Source organism: Triturus cristatus, chromosome 7 (genome assembly GCF_964204655.1).
Source record: "Triturus cristatus chromosome 7, aTriCri1.1, whole genome shotgun sequence".
In the NCBI taxonomy this organism is placed as follows: domain Eukaryota; kingdom Metazoa; phylum Chordata; class Amphibia; order Caudata; family Salamandridae; genus Triturus; species Triturus cristatus.
In genome coordinates this window covers 932,062,070-932,089,235 of record NC_140590.1, presented here as the reverse complement: position 1 = coordinate 932,089,235, position 27,166 = coordinate 932,062,070, and the positions used below count along the sequence as shown (strand labels likewise).

The 27,166-nt window shown below is 50.4% G+C and overlaps 1 protein-coding gene across 1 annotated transcript in view; it reads left to right on the top strand.

Annotated features, from left to right (window-relative positions):
• The window catches only part of HSPA9 (heat shock protein family A (Hsp70) member 9), a 369,556-nt gene that overhangs the window by 146,927 nt on the left and 195,463 nt on the right, over positions 1-27,166 (top strand). Inside the window, exons 7-8 of the mRNA XM_085617883.1 lie at positions 11,573-11,679; positions 12,980-13,142. Of these exons, the coding sequence (XP_085474009.1) occupies positions 11,573-11,679; positions 12,980-13,142 (270 nt within the window). The remainder of the gene's footprint in view (positions 1-11,572; positions 11,680-12,979; positions 13,143-27,166) is intronic.

The window sequence follows — 27,166 nt, the reverse complement described above, 5'->3', positions numbered from 1 at the left end:
GGATGCCAGTGGTCTTGACACCTCTCCCGACCTTGGCATGTTGTCTCCTACCGTGGCTACAGAGAAGGGAGGGTGATACGCAGTGGTGTTGCGTAGGGCGGCTGAGGCCCTCCACCTCGAGCTTCTTACGGTGGCGGTCAGGACTAACCTCCTGTCAGGTGCTTAAACCGGCAGCGAGCTCTTCGGAGCCCCTGCTGCCATTTAATGATTCCCTTAAAGACCTCCTTTGGGCATGTGGTCCAGGCCCAAGACCGGGGCACCCTTGGATAGGATGATTGCCCGATGCCACCACCCGGTGCCGGGCGACCCCACTGTTCGAGGCATATGAGCTGCAGATCACACACTGAGGATAAGATCGCCATCTGGTGTTGGGCTCGGATGATTGCAGGTTGTTGTTGTCTTCGGAGAAGTCTTTGGTCACGAGGTTGGTGACTCCTCCCCTGGACAACAGTGCGCATGGGCATCCACTCCATCGGCAGATTGTTTTTTTCCGCCATTGGGTTCGGATGAACCTTTTTCCGCTCCAGCAGAAAACTTCCAGCAATCAATTTAACTCTTAATCTTCTTTTCATCGACGTCGACATCAACTCGGACCGGTTCCGGAAGCGGCTGATGGACAGGACACCCTTCAAAAAATGCCCCCAGTGTGGAGCGAAGTTCCCCCACAGTGACCACCACGAGGTTTGCAACCTCTGCCTGTCGCCGGAACACAACGAGTCCACCTGTCCAGCTTGTTCCGCTTTCCGTTCGAAGAAGACCCTCCGGGACCGAAGAGCTCGACGCCATATTATGGCCAAACCAGCTCCAGAACCGGAGGACATCTTTGCTCAAGATGTTCCCGAAGACGACACCGAAGATCTCGAGATCGTGTCCGAAGCCGACGATTCCGATGACCTCATCACTCCAGGGCAGCGTGTGAGTACCACCCCCCCTGCCCCTGCCCCATCCAAAAAAAGCATCGGTCAAGACTCCGCCAGTTGGGCCCAGTCGCGACCGGAAATCCTCTTCAGAAGCCCCGCCCTCGGGCCCGGCTCCGAAGACAACTAAGCCTGTGGGTGGCTCGGGCTCGAGCAAACCTCACCTAATTGTGCCTTTAACACCCTCGGCACCCAAACACCCATTGTCGGCACCGAAACAGGCTCCAAGACCGAAATCTCCTTCGGCACAGAAACGTTCCTCGGCACCGAAGTCTCCACCGGCACCGAAACGTTCTTCAACATCGATGCCTGAAAGTCCATCGGCACCGAAACCTCAGTCGGCACCGAAACCTCAGTCGGCACCGAAACCTCAGTCGGCACCGAAACCTCAGTCGGCACCGAAACCTCAGTCGGCACCGAAACCTCAGTCGGCACCGAAACCTCAGTCGGCACCGAAACCTCAGTCGGCACCGAAACCTCAGTCGGCACCGAAACCTCAGTCGGCACCGAAACCTCAGTCGGCACCGAAACCTCAGTCGGCACCGAAACCTCAGTCGGCACCGAAACCTCAGTCGGCACCGAAACCTCAGTCGGCACCGAAACCTCAGTCGGCACCGAAACCTCAGTCGGCACCGAAACCTCAGTCGACACCGAAACCTCAGTCGACACCGAAACCTCAGTCGACACCGAAAAATCAGTCGACACCGAAAAATCAGTCGACACCGAAAAATCAGTCGACACCGAAAAATCAGTCGACACCGAAAAATCAGTCGACACCGAAAAATCAGTCGACACCGAAAAATCAGTCGACACCGAAAAATCAGTCGACACCGAAAAATCAGTCGACACCGAAAAATCAGTCGACACCGAAAAATCAGTCGACACCGAAAAATCAGTCGACACCGAAAAATCAGTCGACACCGAAAAATCAGTCGACACCGAAAAATCAGTCGACACCGAAAAAATCATCGGAGCCGAAAACTGCGTCCCCGCCGAAACAAGCTCATAAAGACCCGAAGCGGACGTCACAGACACCACCTTCGGAGCCAGATGATCTTTTTCGACCAGATCCTACTCAGAAGCGGATCTATATCAATCCTAAAACGGGACATGTGACTGCCATCCCATATAAAAAGCGGAAGCTGGACACTACACCTCCCCCAGCTCCCATACGGAAAAAGGACTGTGCTACTTCACCACTTCGTCCTTCCTCTCCTGTTTTACCTCCTAACCCGTCCCCCCCTCCTCCTCCTGATTCTCCTTTACCTTTACCTTTACCTTTACCTTTACCATCTCCCTATCATTCACCTCCTCCACAGGATGATAATGATGACTTAGGGGGAGGGGCGGACCCTGATTTATTTGATGATCCTGTTGACCCAAACGACCCTTTTACGTTCCCAGACCCGGCACCCATGGATGACTGGTCTTATCCTATACCTGACATGCCTGACCCCACTACCTACCCTTCCAAGCCCTCCCCTCCTGATGACCACCTAGGGTACGGCCAACTTATAAATAGGGCAGCAACATTCCACGGCGTTACTATGCACACAGACGCCATTGAAGAGGACTTCCTCCTTGATACCTTTGAGCAGTCACAAAAGACTGTTCACATACTGCCCATGATCAAAGGGGTCATAAAGCATGCTACTGAAGTCTTTAAAGACCCTGTTCGAGCTAGGGTTCTCAACCCACGCATCGAAAAAAAGTACCGACCAGCCCCGCAAGACCCTGCATACATTAAGGCCCAGCTCCCTTTAGACTCCCTAGTCGTATCAAATGCCAGGAAGCGCGCTAACTCACAGACAACTGGAGAAACGCCTCCCCCAGACAAAGAGTCTAAGCTTTTAGAAGCCTCGGGCAAACGGGTCGCCGCGCAGGCGGCTAACCATTGGCGTATTGCGAATACCCAGGCCCTGTTAGCCAGGTATAATAGAGCGCATTATGACCAACTTGAGGACCTTATGCAACATCTGCCTGAACCTTTTAAGTCCCAGGCCTCTGACCTCATCCAAGAAGGCAAATTAATATCTAATGCCTCCATTAAATGCGCCTTAGATGCAGCAGACACTGCTTCTAGAGCGGTCAATACTGGCGTCTTACTCAGACGACATGCCTGGCTCCGTATTTCCGGTTTTAAACCGGAGGTTCAAACCGCAATTCTAGCTCAACCTTTCAACCAAGAGCAGCTATTTGGCCCTGCAGTGGATACTGCATTAGAAAAAATGAAAAAGGATAATGAAACTGCCAAGTCTATGGGAGCACTGCAGTCTCATCAAAACCGGGGTTCCTTTCGTCGCTCCTTTTATAGAGGAGGCTCCAAAAACACATCAACTGAGACCACGTCCACCTTTAAAAATTCTGGACAAACATCCCCTAACAGAGGTTACTTCCGGGGAGGTTATAGGGGAAACAATAACAAAGGTCGAGGACGGGGCAACAACAACAACACCCGCACCTCACCAGCCACCAAACAGTGACTTGCCACCACTCCCCCCAGACCATTCCACTCCGGTCGGGGGGCGACTCCAACAATTCCTGCCTGTCTGGACTTCCATCACCACAGACAGGTGGGTAAGACAAATTATCCAGTCTGGCTACTGCCTCGAACTCATACAATCCCCCCCAAACATACCGCCCAAACAACGTCCAATGTCCTCGCATCATCTCTCTCTCCTCAAACAAGAAGTTCAATCCCTGTTACAAAAACATGCGATAGAACCAGTTCCCCTTCAACATCAGGGAAAAGGGGTATATTCTCTATACTTCCTCATTCCCAAAAAGGACAAAACACTAAGGCCCATACTGGATCTCAGACTACTAAACCAGTATATACATTCGGATCATTTTCACATGACCACTCTCCAACAAGTCCTCCCACTTTTACAACAGGGAGACTTCCTCGCCACATTGGACCTCAAGGACGCATACTTTCACATCCCTATGCATCCCGCTCACAGAAAATATCTACGATTTGTGGTAGATGGGCAACACTATCAATTTACAGTTCTCCCATTCGGAGTAACAACAGCACCCAGAGTGTTCACCAAGTGCCTAGCAGTCGTGGCAGCGCATCTCAGAAGACAACAGATCCATGTCTTCCCCTATCTGGACGATTGGCTCATAAAAGCCAATACATACCAAAAATGCGTTCTCCACACTCATCGCACAATTCAAACTCTCCACGATTTGGGATTCACTATCAACTACCCCAAATCCCACCTACAACCTTCCCACTTACATCAGTATCTAGGAGCAACCATAGATACATCCAAAGCCATTGCCTATCCCAGCACAGCCAGGATAGCCAGTATACAAAATCTCATCTCTCAATTTCAAACTCATCCATCTCTTCCAGCAAGAGTGTTCATGCAGCTCCTAGGCATGATGGCGTCGTGCATCTCCATAGTCCCACACGCACGACTTCAAATGCGTCCCTTACAAGAATGCTTAGCACAACAGTGGAACCAAGCTCACGGACAACTTACCGATCTGGTGTTGGTGGACAGTCGCTCACTTCGATCACTGAAATGGTGGAACACCATCAACCTGTCCAAAGGGAGACCGTTCTTAGAGCCTCTTCCACAAGTTGTGCTAACTACAGACGCATCTCTCACGGGGTGGGGAGCCCACCTCCTTCACCATACCACTCAGGGCAGATGGACCAGTCAACAAAAACTGCTCCACATCAACCACCTGGAACTCTTAGCAGTGTTCCTAGCACTAAAATCCTTTCAAATTCACCTAAAGAACAAAACTGTCCTCATACGCACAGACAACATGACGACAATGTATTATATACAGAAACAGGGAGGGACACACTCTCTCCAACTGTCCCAACTGGCACAGCAAATCTGGAGATGGGCAATTCCCCAAAACATCTACCTGTTAGCAGAACATCTCCCAGGGATCCACAACCAAGTGGCCGACCTCCTTAGTCGCCACACACAACAGATCCACGAATGGGAACTACACCCCAAGGTTCTACTCCCCTTCTTCCAAAAGTGGGGACAACCAGACATAGACCTGTTCGCCACTCCCGAAAACACAAAATGCCCAACCTTCGCCGCCAGGTTTCCACACCCACAGTCGAAGGGCAATGCCCTATGGATGAACTGGTCAGGCAGATTTGCGTACGCCTTTCCGCCTCTCCCACTAGTTCCATTTGTGGTACGCAAACTGAAACAACAGTCACTTAACACTAATACTAGTGGCTCCCACTTGGGCACGTCAACCGTGGTTCACCACACTTCTGGAACTATCTTTAGTTCCACATCAAAAGCTACGCCTCTCCCCGGATCTCTTAACCCAGAACCATGGAGAAATCAGACACCCAGATCCTCAAACACTGAACCTAGCGATCTGGCTCCTGAGGTCTTAGAGTTCGGTTACCTCAATCTCCCTCCAGACTGTATGAATATCATAAAAGAAGCCAGACGCCCTACTACTAGAGCGTGTTATGCCGCTAAATGGAAACGATTTGCCATCTACTGCGCTAATAATGACATACATCCATTGGATGCTTCCATCCAAAACCTCATTTGCTATCTACTACACTTGCAAAGATGCAATCTAGCGTATTCCTCTATACAATTACACCTAGCAGCCTTGGCAGCCTACTTGCAAAATAGGCAACACCTGTCCCTTTTTAAGGTACCAGCCATCAAAGCGTTTATGGAAGGTCTCAAAAGGATTCTTCCCCCAAGATTGCCACCTGCCCCAGTGTGGAATCTCAATGTGGTTCTAACAAGACTCATGGGCCCCCCATTTGAACCTATGCACAAATGTGAATTGCAATTCCTAACATGGAAGGTAGCCTTCCTTATCGCAATCACTTCCCTGCGCAGAGTAAGTGAAATACAAGCCCTTACACTTGAAGAACCTTTCTTACAACTACACCGTAACAAAGTGGTTCTTAGGACAAACCCTAAATTTCTTCCAAAAGTGATTTCCCCTTTCCACCTTAACCAATCAGTAGAACTACCGGTCTTTTTCCCAAATCCAGACTCGGTAGCTGAAAGGGCCCTACATACCTTAGATGTTAAAAGAGCATTGCTTTATTACATCGACAGAACAAAACCTTTTCGAAAGACAAAACAACTCTTTGTTGCTTTCGCGCCACCACACAAAGGCAACCCGATCTCCAAATCAGGAATAGCCAGGTGGATAGTTAAATGCATCCAAATATGCTACCTCAAGGCTAAACGTACACTCACAGTTCCCCCTAGAGCGCACTCCACGCGTAAAATAGGGGCTTCTATGGCCTTCTTAGGCAATATTCCCTTAGAAGACATTTGCAAGGCAGCCACATGGTCTACCACGCATACCTTCACTAAACACTATTGTGTTGACGTGCAGGCCAAACAACAGGCCTCCGTGGGCCAGGCTGTCCTAAAAACTTTATTTCAAACTGCTGCAACGGATACAGGCGACCACCGCTAAGGGGAGCACTGCTATATAATCTATCCTCAGTGTGTGATCTGCAGCTCATATGCCTCGAACGGAATATGCTACTTACCAGTATGCATCTGTTCTTGGCATGTAGAGCTGCAGAGTCACACACGCCCGCCCGCCTCCCCGGGACCTGTATCTGTTCCAGCATCCGTCTTACTTAGACATTACACATGGACATCCTTTCTTTCTTTTCTATATACTCCATCTTTTCCCATCATGGCGAAAAACAATCTGCCGATGGAGTGGATGCCCATGCGCACTGTTGTCCAGGGGAGGAGTCACCAACCTCGTGACCAAAGACTTCTCCGAAGACAACAACAACCTGCAATCATCCGAGCCCAACACCAGATGGCGATCTTATCCTCAGTGTGTGACTCTGCAGCTCTACATGCCAAGAACAGATGCATACTGGTAAGTAGCATATTCCTTCCTCTTCCAACACCCCACCCCGGAGAGCTTGGTGGTCCAAGCCTCCACTTCCATGAGCGCATTCCCTACCGCTCCCCTGGAAAGGGAATCCAAGAAGCTGGACCATCTGGGAGGGGATGGGGGGGGGGGGGCCAGGAAGGGGGGGGAGAATCTTTCTCGCCAGCTTGGGACTGCGGTTGGTAAACACCTCATGTCTGTTGGGCCGTTATTCTCGCTCTGTGTGGGATACGGTTGCACAGGTTCTGCTCCAGTGTCTGGAGGAGGCCAGGGCAGTGCTCTCCCAGGCTGTCTCCTGCAGGAGGGATGCAGCCAAGTTTACCATCCGTTGTGGGCTGGATATCGTAGACTCTCTGGGCCAGACAATTTCAACGTCAGTAGCACTTCGTCGCTACGCTTGGAAGAGATGGACTGGCTTTTCATGGGATGTCCAGAACACCTTGATGGACATGTCCGCTTTGTTGACAAAAAGGCGACGGCCATCGAAGGGTAACGCTCTGGAGCGTTTCAAGGGCAACAGCCAAGTCCTTGGGCCTCTCCAGCCACCCAGCGCTTTTCACCCCTTTCATGGCTATGGAAGGGGTGCCCCACTACGTCCCGCCCAGAGCCACAGGCTGCAGAAAGTTACTCAACCTTCGCACGGCTGGTGACTTGGGAACCTATGCTGTGGTTCAGGGGGCCAGCGGGCGGGCCAGTCCACCAACCCTCCCTCTGCAGCAGCCTCCAAACCCTCCTAGCCCGACCTTTCAGGCCCATCACACGCTAGTGGGCGGCAGGATTCGCCATCACCTCCCCCACTGGCGTACCCTCACGTCGGACAGGTGGGTTTTGCAAATAGTCCAAAGGGGCTACTCCTTCCCCTTCGAGACTGCCCCTCCAGCCATGCCACCGCATGTCCGAGGATCATCTGGCCCTTTTCCAGCAGGAAGTTACGGCTCTCTTGGCCAAGGGAGCCATAGAGCGCGTTCCTGTCCCAGATGTAGGTCGGGGTTGTTATTCCCACTACTTTCTGGTCCCCAAGAATAACAAGGGCCTGCGTCCTACCCTGGATCTCGGGGACGTCAACCACTTCCTCTGGAAGGAGAAGTCCAAGATGTTGACGCTTGCTCAGGTCTCGTCTGACCTCGACCCGGAAGACTGGATGGTAGCGTTGGACTTGCAGGATGCATATTTTCACATCCCCGTCCTACCGGCCAACCGGCGTTACCTGCGGTTCATGGTAGGCCACGATCATTTTCAATTTATCGTGCTCCCCTTTGGCTTTACCAGCGTCCCTCGAGTGTTCACCAAAGTGATGGCGGTGGTCGCAGCTCATCTGTGCAGATCAGGGGTTTGTCTTCCCCTAGCTCGACGACTGGCTGTTGAAGGCTGGCTCGCCCCAGGCAGTAGTCTCCCACCTCTAGACTACGGCCGACCTCCTGCATTTGCTGGGGTTTTCCATCAATGTGCCGAAGTCACACCTGGTTCCCTCTCAGAAGCTCCTCTTCATCAGAGTGGTTCTGGACACAACGCGGTTTCGGGTCTATCCTCCCGAACAGCGAGTCCGGGATATTCGTGGAGTTGCGGTCTGTTGTATGCCTTTCCGCCTATACTACTTCTGCCAAGAGTGCTGAAGAAAATCAGGCGCGACCGGGCGCAAGTAATTCTTGTGGCTCCGGATTGGGCATGAAGAGTCTGGTATCCCGAGCTGCTCATTATGGCCATCGATCCTCCAATCAGACTCCCTCTTCCGGAGGATCTTCTGTTGCAGCAGCAGGGGACGGTCCTCCACCCGAACCTGTCCAGCCTCCACTTCCTTGTGTAGAGATTGAGCGGCGGCAGTAGACTTCTTTCGACCTGCCTCCTGAATTCTGTGATGTAATCTTGGCAGCCAGGCGTCCCTCCACTAAGATGGTATACGCCTGCCGGAGGAACAAGTTTGTGGCATTGTGCACAGCAAAGGCTGTGGATCCCCTTTCTGCCTCTCATTCTGAGGTTCTCTTGTTTCTTCTTTCTTTAGCCCAGCAGTGCTCTGCTCTGGGCACTCTCAAGGGCTATATTTCAGCCATCTCTGCCTTCCTTCGGCTTCCAGATCAGCCCTCCCTTTTCAAGTCACCGGTTGTAAATATTTTCTTGAAAGGCATAACTCATCTTTTTCCTCCTATTCCTTTTGTTATGCCTGAGTGGGACTAGAACCTGGTTTTAACTTATTTAATGTGCGCTCCCTTTGATCCTCTTCACAACTCTCCTTTGAGGCTCTTGACTCTTAAAATTGTGTTCCTGGTGGCCATCACCTCTGCCAGACGAGTGAGTGAGCTCCAGGCGCTTTCTTCCAAGCCTCCTTTTCTCTGTGCATCTGGACAAAGTTGTCCTTAGGACTCGTCCATCCTTCCTGCCCAAGGTTGTCACTGCCTTCCACATCGGGCAGACTATAACTTTGCCTACATTCTTTCCGCATCCTTCGAAAGAGGAAGAGAGGCTCCGCCGTCTGCAACCAAAACGTGTGCTTTCTTTATATCTGGATGGCACAAAACCGTTCCAGGTGGATGACCAACTCTTTGTTGGCTACGTGGGTGCCAAGAAAGGTCGGGCCGTACACAAGTGAACCATTTCTCGATGGGTCGTTTTGTGTATAAAAGCATGCGATTGTCTGGCTAAAAAGGAGCCTCCAGTGGGGCTACGCACCCATTCCACCAGGGCGATGGCAGCCACTGCTGCCTTGGGAGGAGGAGTTCCTCTAAATGACATCTGTCATGCAGCTACATGGACATCACTGCACACATTTATGAAACACTACTGTCTGGACAGCTAAGTCCGGAGAGACTGCTTCTTTGGACGTTCTATTTGCCAGGACTTTCGGGTGTGATCTTGGCTCGCAGACCCAACACCGTGGTTGGTATTGCTGGGGTATGTATTCTAAGGTTAAGGAATCTTTAACTAACGTGTTTCTTTCAGATGAACAAGTTACTTACCTTGGGTAACGATATATCTGTAAGAAACATTAGTTATAGATTCCTTACCGCCCCACCCATCCTTCCCGTTCTGCGAACTGATTTCTAGGTTTAAGGATATCCTTTCAGGGCCTTAGTTTTTTGCACCAGTGGTCCACGTCTTGCATGGCTCTGCTTCTCTGGCGCAGAAAGTAGTGTACAGAACTGACAGCGCGCGAGGGCGGCGTCTAAGTAGCTACCGCAACGTCATCACGGCGACTACGACGCCAACAACTCACGTGGAGCCGACCGACGCTACCTTCCGACGCGCAGAGGTACTGCTGACAAAAAAACTTTCTGGATCCAGTCTGACGCCTGGGGGTAATTCTAAGGTAAGGAATCTATAACTAACTAATATTTCTTACAGATAGATTGTTACCGAAGGTAAGTAACTTGTTCTTCGGGTTTGCATGCATGTTTTACATTTTGGAATACTTTTTTGACGTTTTTATTACATAGTATACATGTAGACTCATAATTCCATACGCTTACAGTATTTTTCCGATTGTCAGTATCGAATATTAGTTTAGACAAGTTAATTATGCACTCACAAACCAATTTTATCGAAACAGACATAGGTTTTTTTTCCCCCAATCATTTTTAACCCTCAATAACCCTCCATCAATACATCCTGCCCCATAAACGTCCCCCCCCGTCCCCCCCCCCCCCCCCCACCCAAAAACGGTCTAATCACTCCCGTTCAGGTGTACAGTTCTACGGGGTAATCCCGTCCGATACCGGAAGGAAGGATAAGGGGAGTGGGAGGAAAAGATAGGGGGAGGGAAAGACACGTGGGGGGAGGAGGTGGAGAAGGAGACAAATACAGGAGTCTGAATCACTGTACAATTGGCAATCTGGCATTATCTATATGGTCATTCATTCTGGTCTAAACTGTTCTACCATTTGCGCCCAGTCACTGCCCAGATGACCATGCTATTAGTTAACTAAGAGGCAAGCCAGGGATCATGTGTACCCTATATATGGACTTGATTCTTTTTATACATGGAGCAAACATTTAATCTAGTAATTAGAGTTTTTTTTGTACAGCAGAAATAATGAGCTTGCATATTTGAAGGTGCTCTCTTATGTGATAAAGGAAAAGGCTGCTCCACAAGACAAAATTTTTTTCTAGGATCACACAATTTGAGACCAGTTCACTGATCAAGTACATTACAGTTAGGTCGAGTAGATTATTAAAGTTACTAGACCTGTGGTTTAGTAACATTTTTATGGTTTTTCGATCCCTGATGTAGTATGGTGCACCCTGCCTTAGGACTGTAAGGCCTGATGTAGGGTTGACTTACCTACACTGCATGCAGTGTCTGCAGGCATGGCATACAGGCTGTATGCCATGTCTTCTTTTTACTTTAGTCTGGTCCCAGGCACTCAGCCTGCATTGGCGGTCTGCATGACTTAGGGGAGGGGTCCCTTTGAGTGGCACAATATGTGCTGCAGCCCTTAGGGACCATCTTTAGTACATCTTTAGTATCATTTACTAGGGACTTACAGAGGAAGCTAAAGGTATTGCCAATTGGGGTACAATTGCACGGTTTTGGGAAAGATCTGGCACTGTGGACCTTTTTAGCAGGAACCCAGTGCACTTCCAGTAAAAATCGCACCAAATACCAGGCAAAAGGGGGGGGAGGTGACCATGTAGAAAAGGGGCACTTTCCTACAGTCTGGGTCTGCCATTTCAAACAATATGGAAAGGAATACCAAGGGGACTGAAGTCTACCTCCATTATATTTTGACAAGTGTAATGTGCTTAAATCCTCTTCTGTGTTCTTTTTATTTGTATTCCAGGCTACCAAGGATGCTGGACAGATCTCTGGACTAAATGTGCTCAGGGTCATCAATGAACCCACTGCTGCTGCTTTGGCCTATGGTCTCGACAAATCTGAAGACAAAATGTATGTAGTGGTTCTAATTTGACTAAGTTTGTAATTCTATAAACACTTTTTTTTTTTTAAACTTACTATATGAGAACAATTTAAACTACTTTTTTCAACTGCGTAGTTAAAAGTGAAGTACTGCTTTAAAAATGGGTGCCTTTTCTTTGGGCCCCAAAGGAGATGATGCATTTCCAGACGTTATTTGATCTCATTGTTGATACCAGAGGTTATTTCTTGGCTTTGTTGCAAGTATTTTGGAGCTGGTTAAATATTATTGGGTCTGCTGAAGATTAGAATTGTGGAAACATGTATCTTTTGTTTCGAGGAGCACGGTAGTGCATGTCAATGTACCTCATTTCAACAGAGTTGGACCCTGGCTGTTATCTTCTGTTTTATGCCAACAGGTGTAGAACGTCTTGTGCACTTGTAGGTCAAGTCCAGAATGGCAGGGGTGCCTAAACTGGTTCACAGAAACAGACTAGGTTGGGTGGGAGTCACAGCTCTTCCAAGCCAAGCTTCCTACCCATTAATTTCCTGGAAAGAATGTGGGCACTTTATGATGATTAGGGTCTCCTGACACTTAGCAAACTAGAATAGTCTAGTAACCAGTTTAAACCTGGTGTTTAAAAAAACAAAAATCAATTCTCATCCTGGATAGTGAGCCAATACGTTTTCTGTTTCTTAGAACCCCGTCTCCTCATAGCCTACCTTGAGGACCCGGCATATGTCCCTTTGCCAACCTCCTGAAAGGGTGGAAGGCAAATTCAGGCCTTTGTAGCTGCCCATTAGGCCTCGTCTATCCTGTGAACTTCTTTTCTTCTTGAACCATGTCTCTTTCATGCCATGTATAGCAGTACAATAGGCAGTTTGTTGTAATAAGTTGCGTTCTCCACAGCGACTACAGATACAGTGTAGCAAATCTGTTCTTCCATCTAAAGTACTACCCACCCAAGTTACATGGAGAAAAAACATAGTTAAATTGTTCCAGTTGTAGGATTCCTAAAGAATGACTTCGCGTAGTGTCTTTGCAGGAGATACCCGTTGTTGCTATGGGTAACTGCTCTAAGCTATCTTTCACTCCTGTAACCTTTTCCTGTAGAACAAACTTTAAAAAAAATATTTTGGGCTGAATGGTAGTAAAGCATCGGTGAATGACTTTAAGGATTTCCTCTCTGTTAGGAGCCACAGGACTTGAGAAGCAGCCATCCACTTATGTATTAAATGCATTTTGGAATTTGTCCGTCTTCACTTAATGTTAGGTAAACACTTTTAGCCCACATTATGAATGTATTATGTTTGTAAACATTTTTTCTTGCAGTATTGCGGTATATGATTTGGGTGGTGGCACATTTGATATTTCAATCCTGGAAATTCAAAAGGGTGTGTTTGAAGTCAAATCAACCAATGGTGATACGTTCTTGGGAGGTGAAGATTTTGACCAAGCCTTGCTCCAGTATATTGTGAAGGAGTTCAAAAGAGAGGTTAGTTATTTTTTTCTCAACTATTTTGCACATCCTGCTAATTAGACTTTTTAAATGTTTCTACCTTTTAGCTACTCTACTAAACATTGTATGTTTTAGAAGCGCAACTGTATGGCTCTGCACAGGGCACCATGTAGTCGTTCCTTATCATGAGACTTGGAATCATCAGTAAAGAGTGACTAGTAACACTCTGCCTATACAATTTACTCATAGTACTTGGCACAGCCTCTTCAAACCTGGCCCATAGCTCGTCGTGCCGCTGTGGTTGCTCGTGGTGCCCCACCACCTGAAAGTGTGTACCTTCACTGCAGGCCATCTGTAGGCAAGGTGCTCTTGGGGAACATTGTGGGAATTACTTTGCTGTGTTCTAAGTATTCCCATTCCTAGCCAATGGGAGTATTTCGTCTCTGAACTCTGTCCCAGGACTGTAGTAACTGTACTGTGTCCCTCAACCAGCCACCTCGTCTCAAGGCTTTTCTTGTGGATGGGGAATCTTGTTGTATGGGTTTTTTGAATGACATTTGTTTGATTTGTATCTGTGTTCATTTTATTCCAAGACCATGGCTACCTTTAGGAAGTCACCTTTTATTCTTTTTTGTGTCTAAATATTTTTATTGCAAGTGAAAGTAACACAAACCCAATAGTGCAGCATCAAAACACCCGCACCACCACATAAAGAATTCTCGGAACAGTATTAGTGTCTGTCTGGGGGCCCCAGGCACCAAGCATCAGCTCTGGCATTTCCTTTAAGGGGCGCACAGTCCACCCCAATGATCAATGCAATTTCCCCCATACTTTAGTCCATTTACCCAGACAACCCCTGCTCTCCTACACCACCCTCTCAGAAAATATGCCCCAATCCATATCCAACTTCCAATTGAGTTGCGGCGGCTGTTCAGCTCTCCAAACACGTGCAATATTACGTTTATGAATCATTCACCCCAGAGTATGCCATATCTGGTCCATGCGGGTGAGTTCCATTTCATCCCATGTGTTTAACAGTCAGCACTTTGGAGAGGCCTCCATGTTACTCACAAACTTATCATTCAAACAAGCCACCACTGATTCCCAGTATCCCTGTGTGGCCGGGCAGCTCCTTATTCTTTTTGCAATACGTACTTATTTGGCCACAACCTTTTATTCTTGAGCATCTTTAGGCATCAATGCAGCTATATCAAAGTATAGTCTAACCACCAGTATTTCTGCCTCTATTACATCAGGCAACCTCTGTGTTTTTGTAAGAAACCTGAAAATAAAAAAGTTAGTCAAGCATCTCCTGTAGCTAGCATTGGCTACAAGGCTTAATCTTAACTGAAAGTCTAGCGTCAATCGCAAGAGAACTATAAATACCTTTGGGGTGTAACTTGGGCCCAGAAAATGTACTAATTGTTTAGTTTATTTGCTTTTCGATAATAAAACTATTCTTTCTATTAAGTAAAGCAATGACTGTACAGTTTTAGGAAAGTGCCACTTTTTAGCATGGTTATCAAACATTTTGCCGGATACCTGATGCCAACTTGACTAAGTGTGTGCTGGGATCCTGCTAACCAGGCCCCAGCACCTGTGTTTTCTCAAAACTGTACCTTTGTACCCACAATTGGCACACCTCCGGGCCACCTGTATGTCCCATGTAAGAGGTATCCCTGGTACCAAGGGCCTTGTGACCATAGAGGGCCTCTGAGGGCTATAGCATGTATTGTGCCACTCTGTCCCCTCACCTTAACACCTCCACCCTTTCATTACAGGCTGCGTGTTTTGGTGCACCCAAACTGAAAAGTTGACCTGGCACACATCCATGTGTGCCATGCCCACCAACACGGTCTGTGGCATGGGTACAACAAAACTGGGAAAAAACAAAGTACGCACTCCATTTTCAACAAGGTAATGATGTAGACGGTCAGTGGTTGGTGCAAGCGAATAAATCCCCCCGAGTAGGGAAAATTAATATTCAAAAAGTCCGCACGCTCCTGAGTAGGAAAGTGTCATTCGTGTTGCACTCAGTTTGAGAGACGAGTTCTCTGGGTAAATGAAGCAAAGTAAACGAAAGTTGAATCCAAAAGTAAATTCAATTTATTGAACCATTTGTTCAAAGTAATGTGGTAGAATTCTTTTCATTCTTATTCAAAAATCATTAATCCAACTGCCCAATGCATATCGGGCTATTTTAGCCCTTCTTCAGGGACTACCTTCCATTACACTCACCAGAGCGTACGGACGTGACTTTTCTCGCTACCCGAGAATTCGCCAACCAACATCACTAACCAGCGCCGCCCCTGAAGAAGGGCTAAAATAGCCCGAAATGCATTGGGCAGTTGGATTAATGATTTTTGAATAAGAATGAAAAGAATTCTACCACATTACTTTGAACAAATGGTTCAATAAATTGAATTGACTTTTGGATTCAACTTTCGTTTACTTTGCTTCATTTACCCAGAGAACTCGTCTCTCAAACTGAGTGCAACACGAATGACACTTTCCTACTCAGGAGCGTGCTGACTTTTTGTGGCATGGGTACGTCACTCCTCTAGCAGGTCTTGCATCCCTAAAGGCAGGGTGTACCATACCCAAGTGATGGCATAGCTGCATGAGCAGTATGACCCTACAGTGTCTGTGCCATTCACAGACATTGTAAGTGCAGCTGAGCCATCTTGAGTGCATGGGCTGGGAGTTTGTCAATATGAACTCCACAGCTCCATGTTGGCTTTACTGAAGTCTGGGAAGTTTGGTATCAAACTTCCCTGCACACTAAACCCACACTGATGCCAGTGTGGGATTTAATGAAAAATGCACTCAGATGGCATCTTAGAGATTTCCCATGAAAAAACTACCAACTCTGGTGTGGTGCCTGACTGGCTCCCAACCATCTGCCTCCACCAGACATATTTCTGGACCCCTGGGTAGAGAGCCGTCTGCTTTCTGGGTCCGGGAACAAAGCACATCCTGGGCAGAGGTGTCATGCCTCCTCCCCCAGGGTGGGCAGGGTCGTCGAAGAGTGAGCTTCAAAGGCCTGCCACCTTTGTTAGCTGGCCCCAGTCTTTTTGTGGTGCTATCAGCAACTGTCTCTCAACGGTTCTGACCACCATTTTAGGCGCGAGGACCAGCTGGAAAACCGAGCCAGGAAGAGAGTTGTGCCCACCTTTGCCAACCCCATCCTTCAGGGGGAGGGAGAGTGAAGGCCACCTCTCGGTCCCTGCCATCTTGAAGATGGAGGGACCCCCTTCAATCAGGAAAAGGCCTATGCCCCCCTTCCCCATTGGTCCCGACTTGCACACCCCTAAATCTAGTATTTAGCCCCCCCCCCCCCCCCCCCCCTTTCCGGAGGGTGGAATACCTGAGGCAACCTACCCATTGGTCCCAACCTGCATACCCCTAGAACATTCCTAAATATAGTATTTAGGGGCACTTCTGAACCTTGCCTCTTCAGATCCTATGTGACAAGAAGGACTGAAGAGCCGTGCTGCAGAAGAGGACTGCAACTGCTTTGGCCCCAGCCCTACTGGCCTGTCTCCTGCTCTGGACACCTGCAAGCTGAACCTGGCATGTCCTGCAGCCTCCAAGAACCCCGGAGACCTCCCCTGCCTTCCCACAGAACTCTGGTCTCTTCATTGACATTGGATTTGTCCAACACTAACCCAAGCCAGGACTCCAGATCCAGCCAGATCTGTGGGGCCTCACTACTCTGCACCAGATGCCCACAGCCTGAGAGTGGGCCAACACCCTAGCGAGCCCCCCCCCCCCCGCACCCCCGACAATCCTGACCAGTGTTCCAGTATTGGATGACCTCCAACTACCCCAACAGCCCCAGAGACCTGAGGTGCTAGACCTACGGTGTCCTGGTGTCCAGCATCTATTCAACGTTGACCTCCCGTTGTAGGTCCCTTCATCCAGTCTTCTGCCTGCAGTCCTTTTCTGTGACCAACATCCTCCATAGGAAAGCATCCCAACACCACCTGAGCACCCTGCACCCGGCCGCAACGGCCCCGCTGGTGGTGTGGACTTAGTGCCAACCCGGGACCCCCTTTGCCATTACCTTAAACCTAGGAGCTTGACTATCAAGACCGAGTAGCCTTCCCATGAGCAGCCCCCAAACGAGGTGCTGTGAGAAAGTGGCTCTGTATGTTCGAGGCATGTGGGCTGCTGAATTCATATCTGTGCATAGATCGCCGCCTAGTGTTGGGTTCGGATGTTTGCACGTTGTTGTCCTGGAAGAGTCTTCGAGGTATCCTGGGATAGGTGACTCCTCCCCTGGACTACAGTGCGCATGGGCATCCTCTCCATCCTCAGATTGTTTTTTTCCGCCATTGGGTTCGGATGTGCTATCTTAACTCAAGTTAGGAAAAACTTTATCGAGGCCAAAAGGCCTTTAGTTCGCGTCGGTACTGTTTTCTCGATCGGTTTCGATACTCCTTTGTTAGTTTAACAACTTTCAGCACCGACTTTTCGCTTCTTACCTGCCCATCGACGACATCGACGATGGAATCGAGGACACCGTTCAAGAGATGTCCGGTATGCAATGCGAAATATCCCCACATCGACGTCCATCCGGTGTGCAACAAATGCCTTTCGCCGGATCACGACGAATCGACATGCATGGCCTGTGCCCGGTTCCGTTCCAAGAAGACTCTACGGAATCGACGAGCGGCAAGACTCGAAGCGCAGCACGCGGCACCGGCCCCGGCAGACATCTTCAACGCCGAGACCGAAGATGTCGAAGAATTGGAGATCCTACCCTCCAGTCCCGTTTCCGAACATGACTCCGGATCGAACGACGTCGACGAATCACTCTTTCGCAGAGATGAAGACGACACCGAGGTAGGAGACTACGATGAGGCCTTAGGGGCCGAAGAGAGTAGCTCCAATGACGAGCAAGGCCTACCCGTTCAGACTGAAGAGAGCCCAGTGCCACAGTCTATGGCTCCGGTCGAGGGATCGCCTTCGGGCCTTACCCGAGACCTATCCCGCAGTTCTTCGGCCCCGCCCTCGGGCCCGGCCTCGGACGTTCAGCGGCAGCCATTATTACCTAAACCGGCTGGTTTCCCTTCTTCCAAACCGAAACCGAAAGCCGCACTGGTTCAATCGAAACCGAAACCAAAAGTGGCGCTGGTCGGATCGAGGCCTTCCACACCTTCGACGCCAGCGAAGCGCGTCGGCACCGAGCGCACCAAGCCAGACTTCGGTGCCGAACTTGAAGCGGCCGACATCGGAGTCGGCATACGGAAAAAGGCCTTCGGTGCCAACAAACCTGATCGGCTCCCGACGTCGACGCCATCGACTCCGACACCAAAGGTCACACTGCCGGCTGCGTCTCACATCGCTTCCACGGCAACACCAAAGCCTCATGCATCGAAGACGTCGACGGCCATTCCCGCCCCTCGACTCGATGACCCGCCGGCGCCGAAAAAGTCGACGACCGCCTCTACAGACCTGGTCGGCGCGAAAGCCTCGAAGGCGCTCCAAGTGCGACCTGTTGCAGCACAAAGCAGCAAAACCAAAACGGTCCTCCAGGACATGTCGGGCTCCGGCCCAATAAAAGCTCCAGCAGCCTCTTCGGCGCCAGCCAACATTACTTTTGGCCTGCCTCCGTCCACGATCCCAAAAATATTCCAACTCACACCACAACTACACCTGCTGAGGCGCCTCCGTCACATGTCATCGACGCCAACACCGGCAGGATGGTTATCCACGAACGGAGGATAACTTCGGAGCCACCTTTGGACCCTTTCCGGATCCCACTAAAAAGGAAGCTGCCTGTGGACTCAGAACCTCTCCTAAGCGAATCTTACCACTCGCCCTACCAGGATCCACAATCATTCTCTCCCACACACTCCGACACGGACGTGTTGGAGGACTACATGGGTGACCAAGTCCCCTACCACGGAGACATAGACCCTGATTACCAACAGGACCCTGATCAAACTTGGGGCGACCCTGTAGATCCAGGTGCACCTCTAGATGCACAGGACCCACAACTCTATGGGGCGAAAACATCTCCCACAGAGGGCACTGCAGCGTTCAACGCTCTTATCGAACGTGCCGCAAATAATCATGGAGTGCAGCTTCACTCTGACACCATCGAGGACGATTTTCTTATGGACACCTTCGCATCCTCAGAAAGACATGTAAAAACTCTGCCCATGTTGAAAGGGGTCCTCAAACCAGCCAAGGACATCTTCAAAGAACCCACCAGGGCACGAGTGATAAACCCCAGGATCGATAAGAAATACAGATCGGCGCCTGGGGACCCTACTTACATCAGAGGCCAATTACCACTAGACTCCATTGTCGTAGCGAATGCTCGCAAGAGGGCACACTCGCAGACGATAGGTGACGCTCCTCCCCCGGACAAAGAGTCCAAGGTGTTAGAGACCTCCGGCAAGCGAGTTGCCGCCCAGGCTGCCAACATATGGCGCATAGCCAACACACAAGCGCTCCTCGCTCGCTACGATAGAGCGCACTATGACACATTGGAGCAACTACTCCAACATCTCCCTGACCAGTACAAAGAAGGTGCAGAAATTCTTATCAGAGAGGGACAGCTACTCACAAATGCTTCCATCAAGTGTGCACTAGATGCCGCAGACACGGCTGCCAGGGCCATTAACACAAGCGTCATGCTGCGACGACATGCCTGGTTGCGAATCTCCGGATTCAAACCTGAGGTGCAAAATAATATACTCAACCAGCCTATCAACCCCGACTATTTATTCGGACCGGAGGTTGACACCACCCTTGAGAAAATAAAAAAGGACACGGACACTGCAAAGTCCATGGGGGCTCTCCAGACTCAGTCCTTTCGGAGCAGCTCCTTTCGTCGCCCCGGAAATAGAGGAGCAGGTAGAGGACAGGGGTCACAGCAGACATACAACAAGGGCAATACCCAAACCACCTACGATAAAAACACCCGGGGTGGATATCGTGGCTCCAGTACAAAGGGAAGAGGACGCGGCTACGGCAACACCAGGTCCTCCCCCAAGAACAAGCAGTGACGCCCTCTCCCTTCCTCCCGACCACATAACACCTGTCGGGGGAAGGCTACAAAGGTTCCTGTCCACGTGGAACTCCATCACCACGGACAGGTGGGTCAAAGATATTGTCAAATACGGTTACTGTCTAGAGCTAACCTCCACTCCACCCACAATTCCTCCAAGAAACCGTCCTATGTCCTCAGAGCACTTAACGCTCTTACAGCAGGAGGTGCAAAGCATGCTTCTAAAAGGCGCAATAGAGGTCGTACCTGTCCACGAGCAAGGTACGGGGGTGTACTCCCTGTACTTTTTAATACCGAAGAAGGACGGATCACTCAGACCTATATTAGACCTGAGACCCCCTAAACAGATACATTCTTTCCGAGCATTTTCACATGCTCACTCTCCAGCAAGTCCTCCCGCTGCTCAAGCAGGGAGACTTTCTAGCCACACTGGACCTCAAGGATGCGTATTTCCACATACCCATTCACCCATCACACAAAAAATACCTCAGGTTCACTGTTCAAGGACAGCACTACCAATTCAGAGTCCTTCCCTTCGGCGTGACAACGGCACCAAGGGTGTCTACAAAGTGCCTAGCTACTGTGGCGGTACAAAAGGGGGTGGTGATGGACGGAGCATCAGAACCAATCAAACACTCACACCCAGTCAGCAGATCTGGGTTTGATCCATCACCGTTCTTTGGCCCACTCTGCCACCCCAGTTCAGACATGGCCATATGCAAATCAGTCTGACCCTGTGCCTCATGGGAACAGTCCAGCCCGAACTGCCAAGCCATGCCTTCCCTGGACCGGAAACAAGCTTCCTAGGACCGGTTTCTGGCATTTCAGCCGTCGTCAGCCAGGCTTGCTTGAATCCAGTGGCAAAGTGAGCAAGGGACTCACGTCTGAGCATACCCTGCCAACTTATGGCGAAGAAAGCGGTACAAAAGGGGGTGGTGATGGACGGAGCATCAGAACCAATCAAACACTCACACCCAGTCAGCAGATCTGGGTTTGATCCATCATCGTTCTTTGGCCCACTCTGCCACCCCAGTTCAGACATGGCCATATGCAAATCAGTCTGACCCTGTGCCTCATGGGAACAGTCCAGCCCGAACTGCCAAGCCATGCCTTCCCTGGACCGGAAACAAGCTTCCTAGGACCGGTTTCTGGCATTTCAGCCGTCGTCAGCCAGGCTTGCTTGAATCCAGTGGCAAAGTGAGCAAGGGACTCACGTCTGAGCATACCCTGCCAACTTATGGCGAAGAAAGCGGTACAAAAGCAAGCCTGGCTGAAGACGGCTGGAATGCCAGAAACCGGTCCTAGGAAGCTTGTGTTCGAGGCATATGAGCTGCAGATCACACACTGAGGATAAGATCGCCATCTGGTGTTGGGCTCGGATGATTGCAGGTTGTTGTTGTCTTCGGAAGAAGCCTTTGGTCACGAGGTTGGTGACTCCTCCCCTGGACAACAGTGCGCATGGGCATCCACTCCATCGGCAGATTGTTTTTTTCCGCCATTGGGTTCGGATGAACTTTTTTTCCGCTCCAGCAGAAAACTTCCAGCAATCGATTTAACTCTTTAATCTTCATTCCATCGACGTCGACATCAACTCGGACCGGTTCCGGAAGCGGCTGATGGACAGGACACCCTTCAAAAAATGCCCCCAGTGTGGAGCGAAGTTCCCCCACAGTGACCACCACGAGGTTTGCAACCTCTGCCTGTCGCCGGAACACAACGAGTCCACCTGTCCAGCTTGTTCCGCTTTCCGTTCGAAGAAGACCCTCCGGGACCGAAGAGCTCGACGCCATATTATGGCCAAACCAGCTCCAGAACCGGAGGACATCTTTGCTCAAGATGTTCCCGAAGACGACACCGAAGATCTCGATCGTGTCCGAGGCCGACGATTCCGATGACCTCATCACTCCAGGGCAGCGTGTGAGTACCACCCCCCCTGCCCCTGCCCCTGCCCCATCCAAAAAAGCATTGGTCAAGACTCCGCCAGCTGGGCCCAGTCGCGACCCGAAATCCTCTTCAGAAGCCCCGCCCTCGGGCCCGGCTCCGAAGACATCTAAGCCTGTGGGTGGCTCGGGCTCGAGCAAACCTCACCTGATTGTGCCTTTAACACCCTCGGCACCCAAACACCCACTGTCGGCACCGAAACAGGCTCCAAGACCGAAATCTCCTTCGGCACAGAAACGTTCCTCGGCACCGAAGTCTCCACCGGCACCGAGACGTTCTTCAACATCGATGCCTGAAAGTCCATCGGCACCGAAACCTCAGTCGGCACCGAAACCTCAGTCGGCACCGAAACCTCAGTCGGCACCGAAACCTCAGTCGGCACCGAAACCTCAGTCGGCACCGAAACCTCAGTCGGCACCGAAACCTCAGTCGGCACCGAAACCTCAGTCGGCACCGAAACCTCAGTCGGCACCGAAACCTCAGTCGGCACCGAAACCTCAGTCGGCACCGAAACCTCAGTCGGCACCGAAACCTCAGTCGGCACCGAAACCTCAGTCGGCACCGAAACCTCAGTCGGCACCGAAACCTCAGTCGGCACCGAAACCTCAGTCGGCACCGAAACCTCAGTCGGCACCGAAACCTCAGTCGGCACCGAAACCTCAGTCGGCACCGAAACCTCAGTCGGCACCGAAACCTCAGTCGGCACCGAAACCTCAGTCGGCACCGAAACCTCAGTCGGCACCGAAACCTCAGTCGGCACCGAAACCTCAGTCGGCACCGAAACCTCAGTCGGCACCGAAACCTCAGTCGGCACCGAAACCTCAGTCGGCACCGAAACCTCAGTCGGCACCGAAACCTCAGTCGGCACCGAAACCTCAGTCGGCACCGAAACCTCAGTCGGCACCGAAACCTCAGTCGGCACCGAAACCTCAGTCGGCACCGAAACCTCAGTCGGCACCGAAACCTCAGTCGGCACCGAAACCTCAGTCGGCACCGAAACCTCAGTCGGCACCGAAACCTCAGTCGGCACCGAAACCTCAGTCGGCACCGAAACCTCAGTCGGCACCGAAACCTCAGTCGGCACCGAAACCTCAGTCGGCACCGAAACCTCAGTCGGCACCGAAACCTCAGTCGGCACCGAAACCTCAGTCGGCACCGAAACCTCAGTCGGCACCGAAACCTCAGTCGGCACCGAAACCTCAGTCGGCACCGAAACCTCAGTCGGCCCCGAAACCTCAGTCGGCCCCGAAACCTCAGTCGGCCCCGAAACCTCAGTCGGCCCCGAAACCTCAGTCGGCCCCGAAACCTCAGTCGGCCCCGAAAAAATCGTCGACGCCAAAAACTGCGTCCCCGCCGAAAAATCCATCGGACCCGAAAAAATCGTCGACGCCAAAAACTGCGTCCCCGCCGAAAAATCCATCGGACCCGAAAAAATCGTCGACGCCAAAAACTGCGTCCCCGCCGAAAAATCCATCGGACCCGAAAAAATCGTCGACGCCAAAAACTGCGTCCCCGCCGAAAAATCCATCGGACCCGAAAAAATCGTCGACGCCAAAAACTGCGTCCCCGCCGAAAAATCCATCGGACCCGAAAAAATCGTCGACGCCAAAAACTGCGTCCCCGCCGAAAAATCCATCGGACCCGAAAAAATCGTCGACGCCAAAAACTGCGTCCCCGCCGAAAAATCCATGGGACCCGAAAAAATCGTCGACGCCAAAAACTGCGTCCCCGCCGAAAAATCCATCGGACCCGAAAAAATCGTCGACGCCAAAAACTGCGTCCCCGCCGAAAAATCCATCGGACCCGAAAAAATCGTCGACGCCAAAAACTGCGTCCCCGCCGAAAAAAGCTCATAAAGACCCGAAGCGGACGTCAGACACCACCTTCGGAGCCAGATGAACTTTTTCGACCAGATCCTACTCAGAAGCGGATCTACATCAATCCTAACACGGGACATGTGACTGCCATCCCATATAAAAAGCGGAAGCTGGACACTACACCTCCCCCAGCTCCCATACGGAAAAAGGACTGTGCTACTTCACCACTTCGTCCTTCCTCTCCTGTTTTACCTCCTAACCCGTCCCCCCCCCTCCTCCTCCTGATTCTCCTTTACCTTTACCTTTACCATCTCCCTATCATTCACCTCCTCCACAGGATGATAATGATGACTTAGGGGGAGGGGCGGACCCTGATTTATTTAATGATCCTGTTGATCCAAACGACCCTTTTACGTTCCCAGACCCAGCACCCATGGATGACTGGTCTTATCCTATACCTGACATGCCTGACCCCACTACCTACCCCTCCAAGCCCTCCCCTCCTGATGACCACCTAGGGTTCGGCCAACTTATAAATAGGGCAGCAACATTCCACGGCGTTACAATGCACACAGACGCCCTTGAAGAGGACTTTCTCCTTGATACCTTTGAGCAGTCACAAAAGACTGTTCACATACTGCCCATGATCAAAGGGGTTATAAAGCATGCTACTGAAGTCTTTAAGGACCCTGTTCGAGCTAGGGTTCTCAACCCACGCATCGAAAAAAAGTACCGACCAGCCCCGCAAGACCCTGCATACATTAAGGCCCAGCTCCCTTTAGACTCCCTAGTCGTATCAAATGCCAGGAAGCGCGCTAACTCACAGACAACTGGAGAAACGCCTCCCCCAGACAAAGAGTCTAAGCTTTTAGAAGCCTCGGGCAAACGGGTCGCCGCGCAGGCGGCTAACCATTGGCGTATTGCGAATACCCAGGCCCTGTTAGCCAGGTATGATAGAGCGCATTATGACCAACTTGAGGACCTTATGCAACATCTGCCTGAACCTTTTAAGTCCCAGGCCTCTGACCTCATCCAAGAAGGCAAATTAATATCTAATGCCTCCATTAAATGCGCCTTAGATGCAGCAGACACTGCTTCTAGAGCGGTCAATACTAGCGTCTTACTCAGACGACATGCCTGGCTCCGTATTTCCGGTTTTAAACCGGAGGTTCAAACCGCAATTCTAGCTCAACCTTTCAACCAAGAGCAGCTATTTGGCCCTGCAGTGGATACTGCATTAGAAAAAATGAAAAAGGATAATGAAACTGCCAAGTCTATGGGAGCACTGCAGTCTCATCAAAACCGGGGTTCCTTTCGTCGCTCCTTTTATAGAGGAGGCTCCAAAAACACATCAACTGAGACCACGTCCACCTTTAAAAATTCTGGACAAACATCCCCTAACAGAGGTTATTTCCGGGGAGGTTATAGGGGAAACAATAACAAAGGTCGAGGGCGGGGCAACAACAACAACACCCGCACCTCACCAGCCACCAAACAGTGACTTGCCACCACTCCCCCCAGACCATTCCACTCCGGTCGGGGGGCGACTCCAACAATTCCTGCCTGTCTGGACTTCCATCACCACAGACAGGTGGGTAAGACAAATTATCCAGTCTGGCTACTGCCTCGAACTCATACAATCCCCCCCAAACATACCGCCCAAACAACGTCCAATGTCCTCGCATCATCTCTCTCTCCTCAAACAAGAAGTTCAATCCCTGTTACAAAAACATGCGATAGAACCAGTCCCCCTTCAACATCAGGGAAAAGGGGTATATTCTCTATACTTCCTCATTCCCAAAAAGGACAAAACACTAAGGCCCATACTGGATCTCAGACTACTAAACCAGTATATACATTCGGATCATTTTCACATGACCACTCTCCAACAAGTCCTCCCACTTTTACAACAGGGAGACTTCCTCGCCACATTGGACCTCAAGGACGCATACTTTCACATCCCTATGCATCCCGCTCACAGAAAATATCTACGATTTGTGGTAGATGGGCAACACTATCAATTTACAGTTCTCCCATTCGGAGTAACAACAGCACCCAGAGTGTTCACCAAGTGCCTAGCAGTCGTGGCAGCGCATCTCAGAAGACAACAGATCCATGTCTTCCCCTATCTGGACGATTGGCTCATAAAAGCCAATACATACCAAAAATGCGTTCTCCACACTCATCGCACGATTCAAACTCTCCACGATTTGGGATTCACGATCAACTACCCCAAATCCCACCTACAACCTTCCCACTTACATCAGTATCTAGGAGCAACCATAGATACATCCAAAGCCATTGCCTATCCCAGCACAGCCAGGATAGCCAGTATACAAAATCTCATCTCTCAATTTCAAACTCATCCATCTCTTCCAGCAAGAGTGTTCATGCAGCTCCTAGGCATGATGGCGTCATGCATCTCCATAGTCCCACACGCACGACTTCAAATGCGTCCCTTACAGGAATGCTTAGCACAACAGTGGAACCAAGCTCACGGACAACTTACCGATCTGGTGTTGGTGGACAGTCGCTCACTTCGATCACTGAAATGGTGGAACACCATCAACCTGTCCAAAGGGAGACCGTTCTTAGAGCCTCTTCCACAAGTTGTGCTAACTACAGACGCATCTCTCACGGGGTGGGGAGCCCACCTCCTTCACCATACCACTCAGGGCAGATGGACCAGCCAACAAAAACTGCTCCACATCAACCACCTGGAACTCTTAGCAGTGTTCCTAGCACTAAAATCCTTTCAAATTCACCTAAAGAACAAAACTGTCCTCATACGCACAGACAACATGACGACAATGTATTATATACAGAAACAGGGAGGGACACACTCTCTCCAACTGTCCCAACTGGCACAGCAAATCTGGAGATGGGCAATTCCCCAGAACATCTACCTGTTAGCAGAACATCTCCCAGGGATCCACAATCAAGTGGCCGACCTCCTAAGTCGCCACACACAACAGATCCACGAATGGGAACTACACCCCAAGGTTCTACTCCCCTTCTTCCAAAAGTGGGGACAACCAGACATAGACCTGTTCGCCACTCCCGAAAACACAAAATGCCCAACCTTCGCCGCCAGGTTTCCACACCCACAGTCGAAGGGCAATGCCCTATGGATGAACTGGTCAGGCAGATTTGCGTACGCCTTTCCGCCTCTCCCACTAGTTCCATTTGTGGTACGCAAACTGAAACAACAGTCACTAACACTAATACTAGTGGCTCCCACTTGGGCACGTCAACCGTGGTTCACCACACTTCTGGAA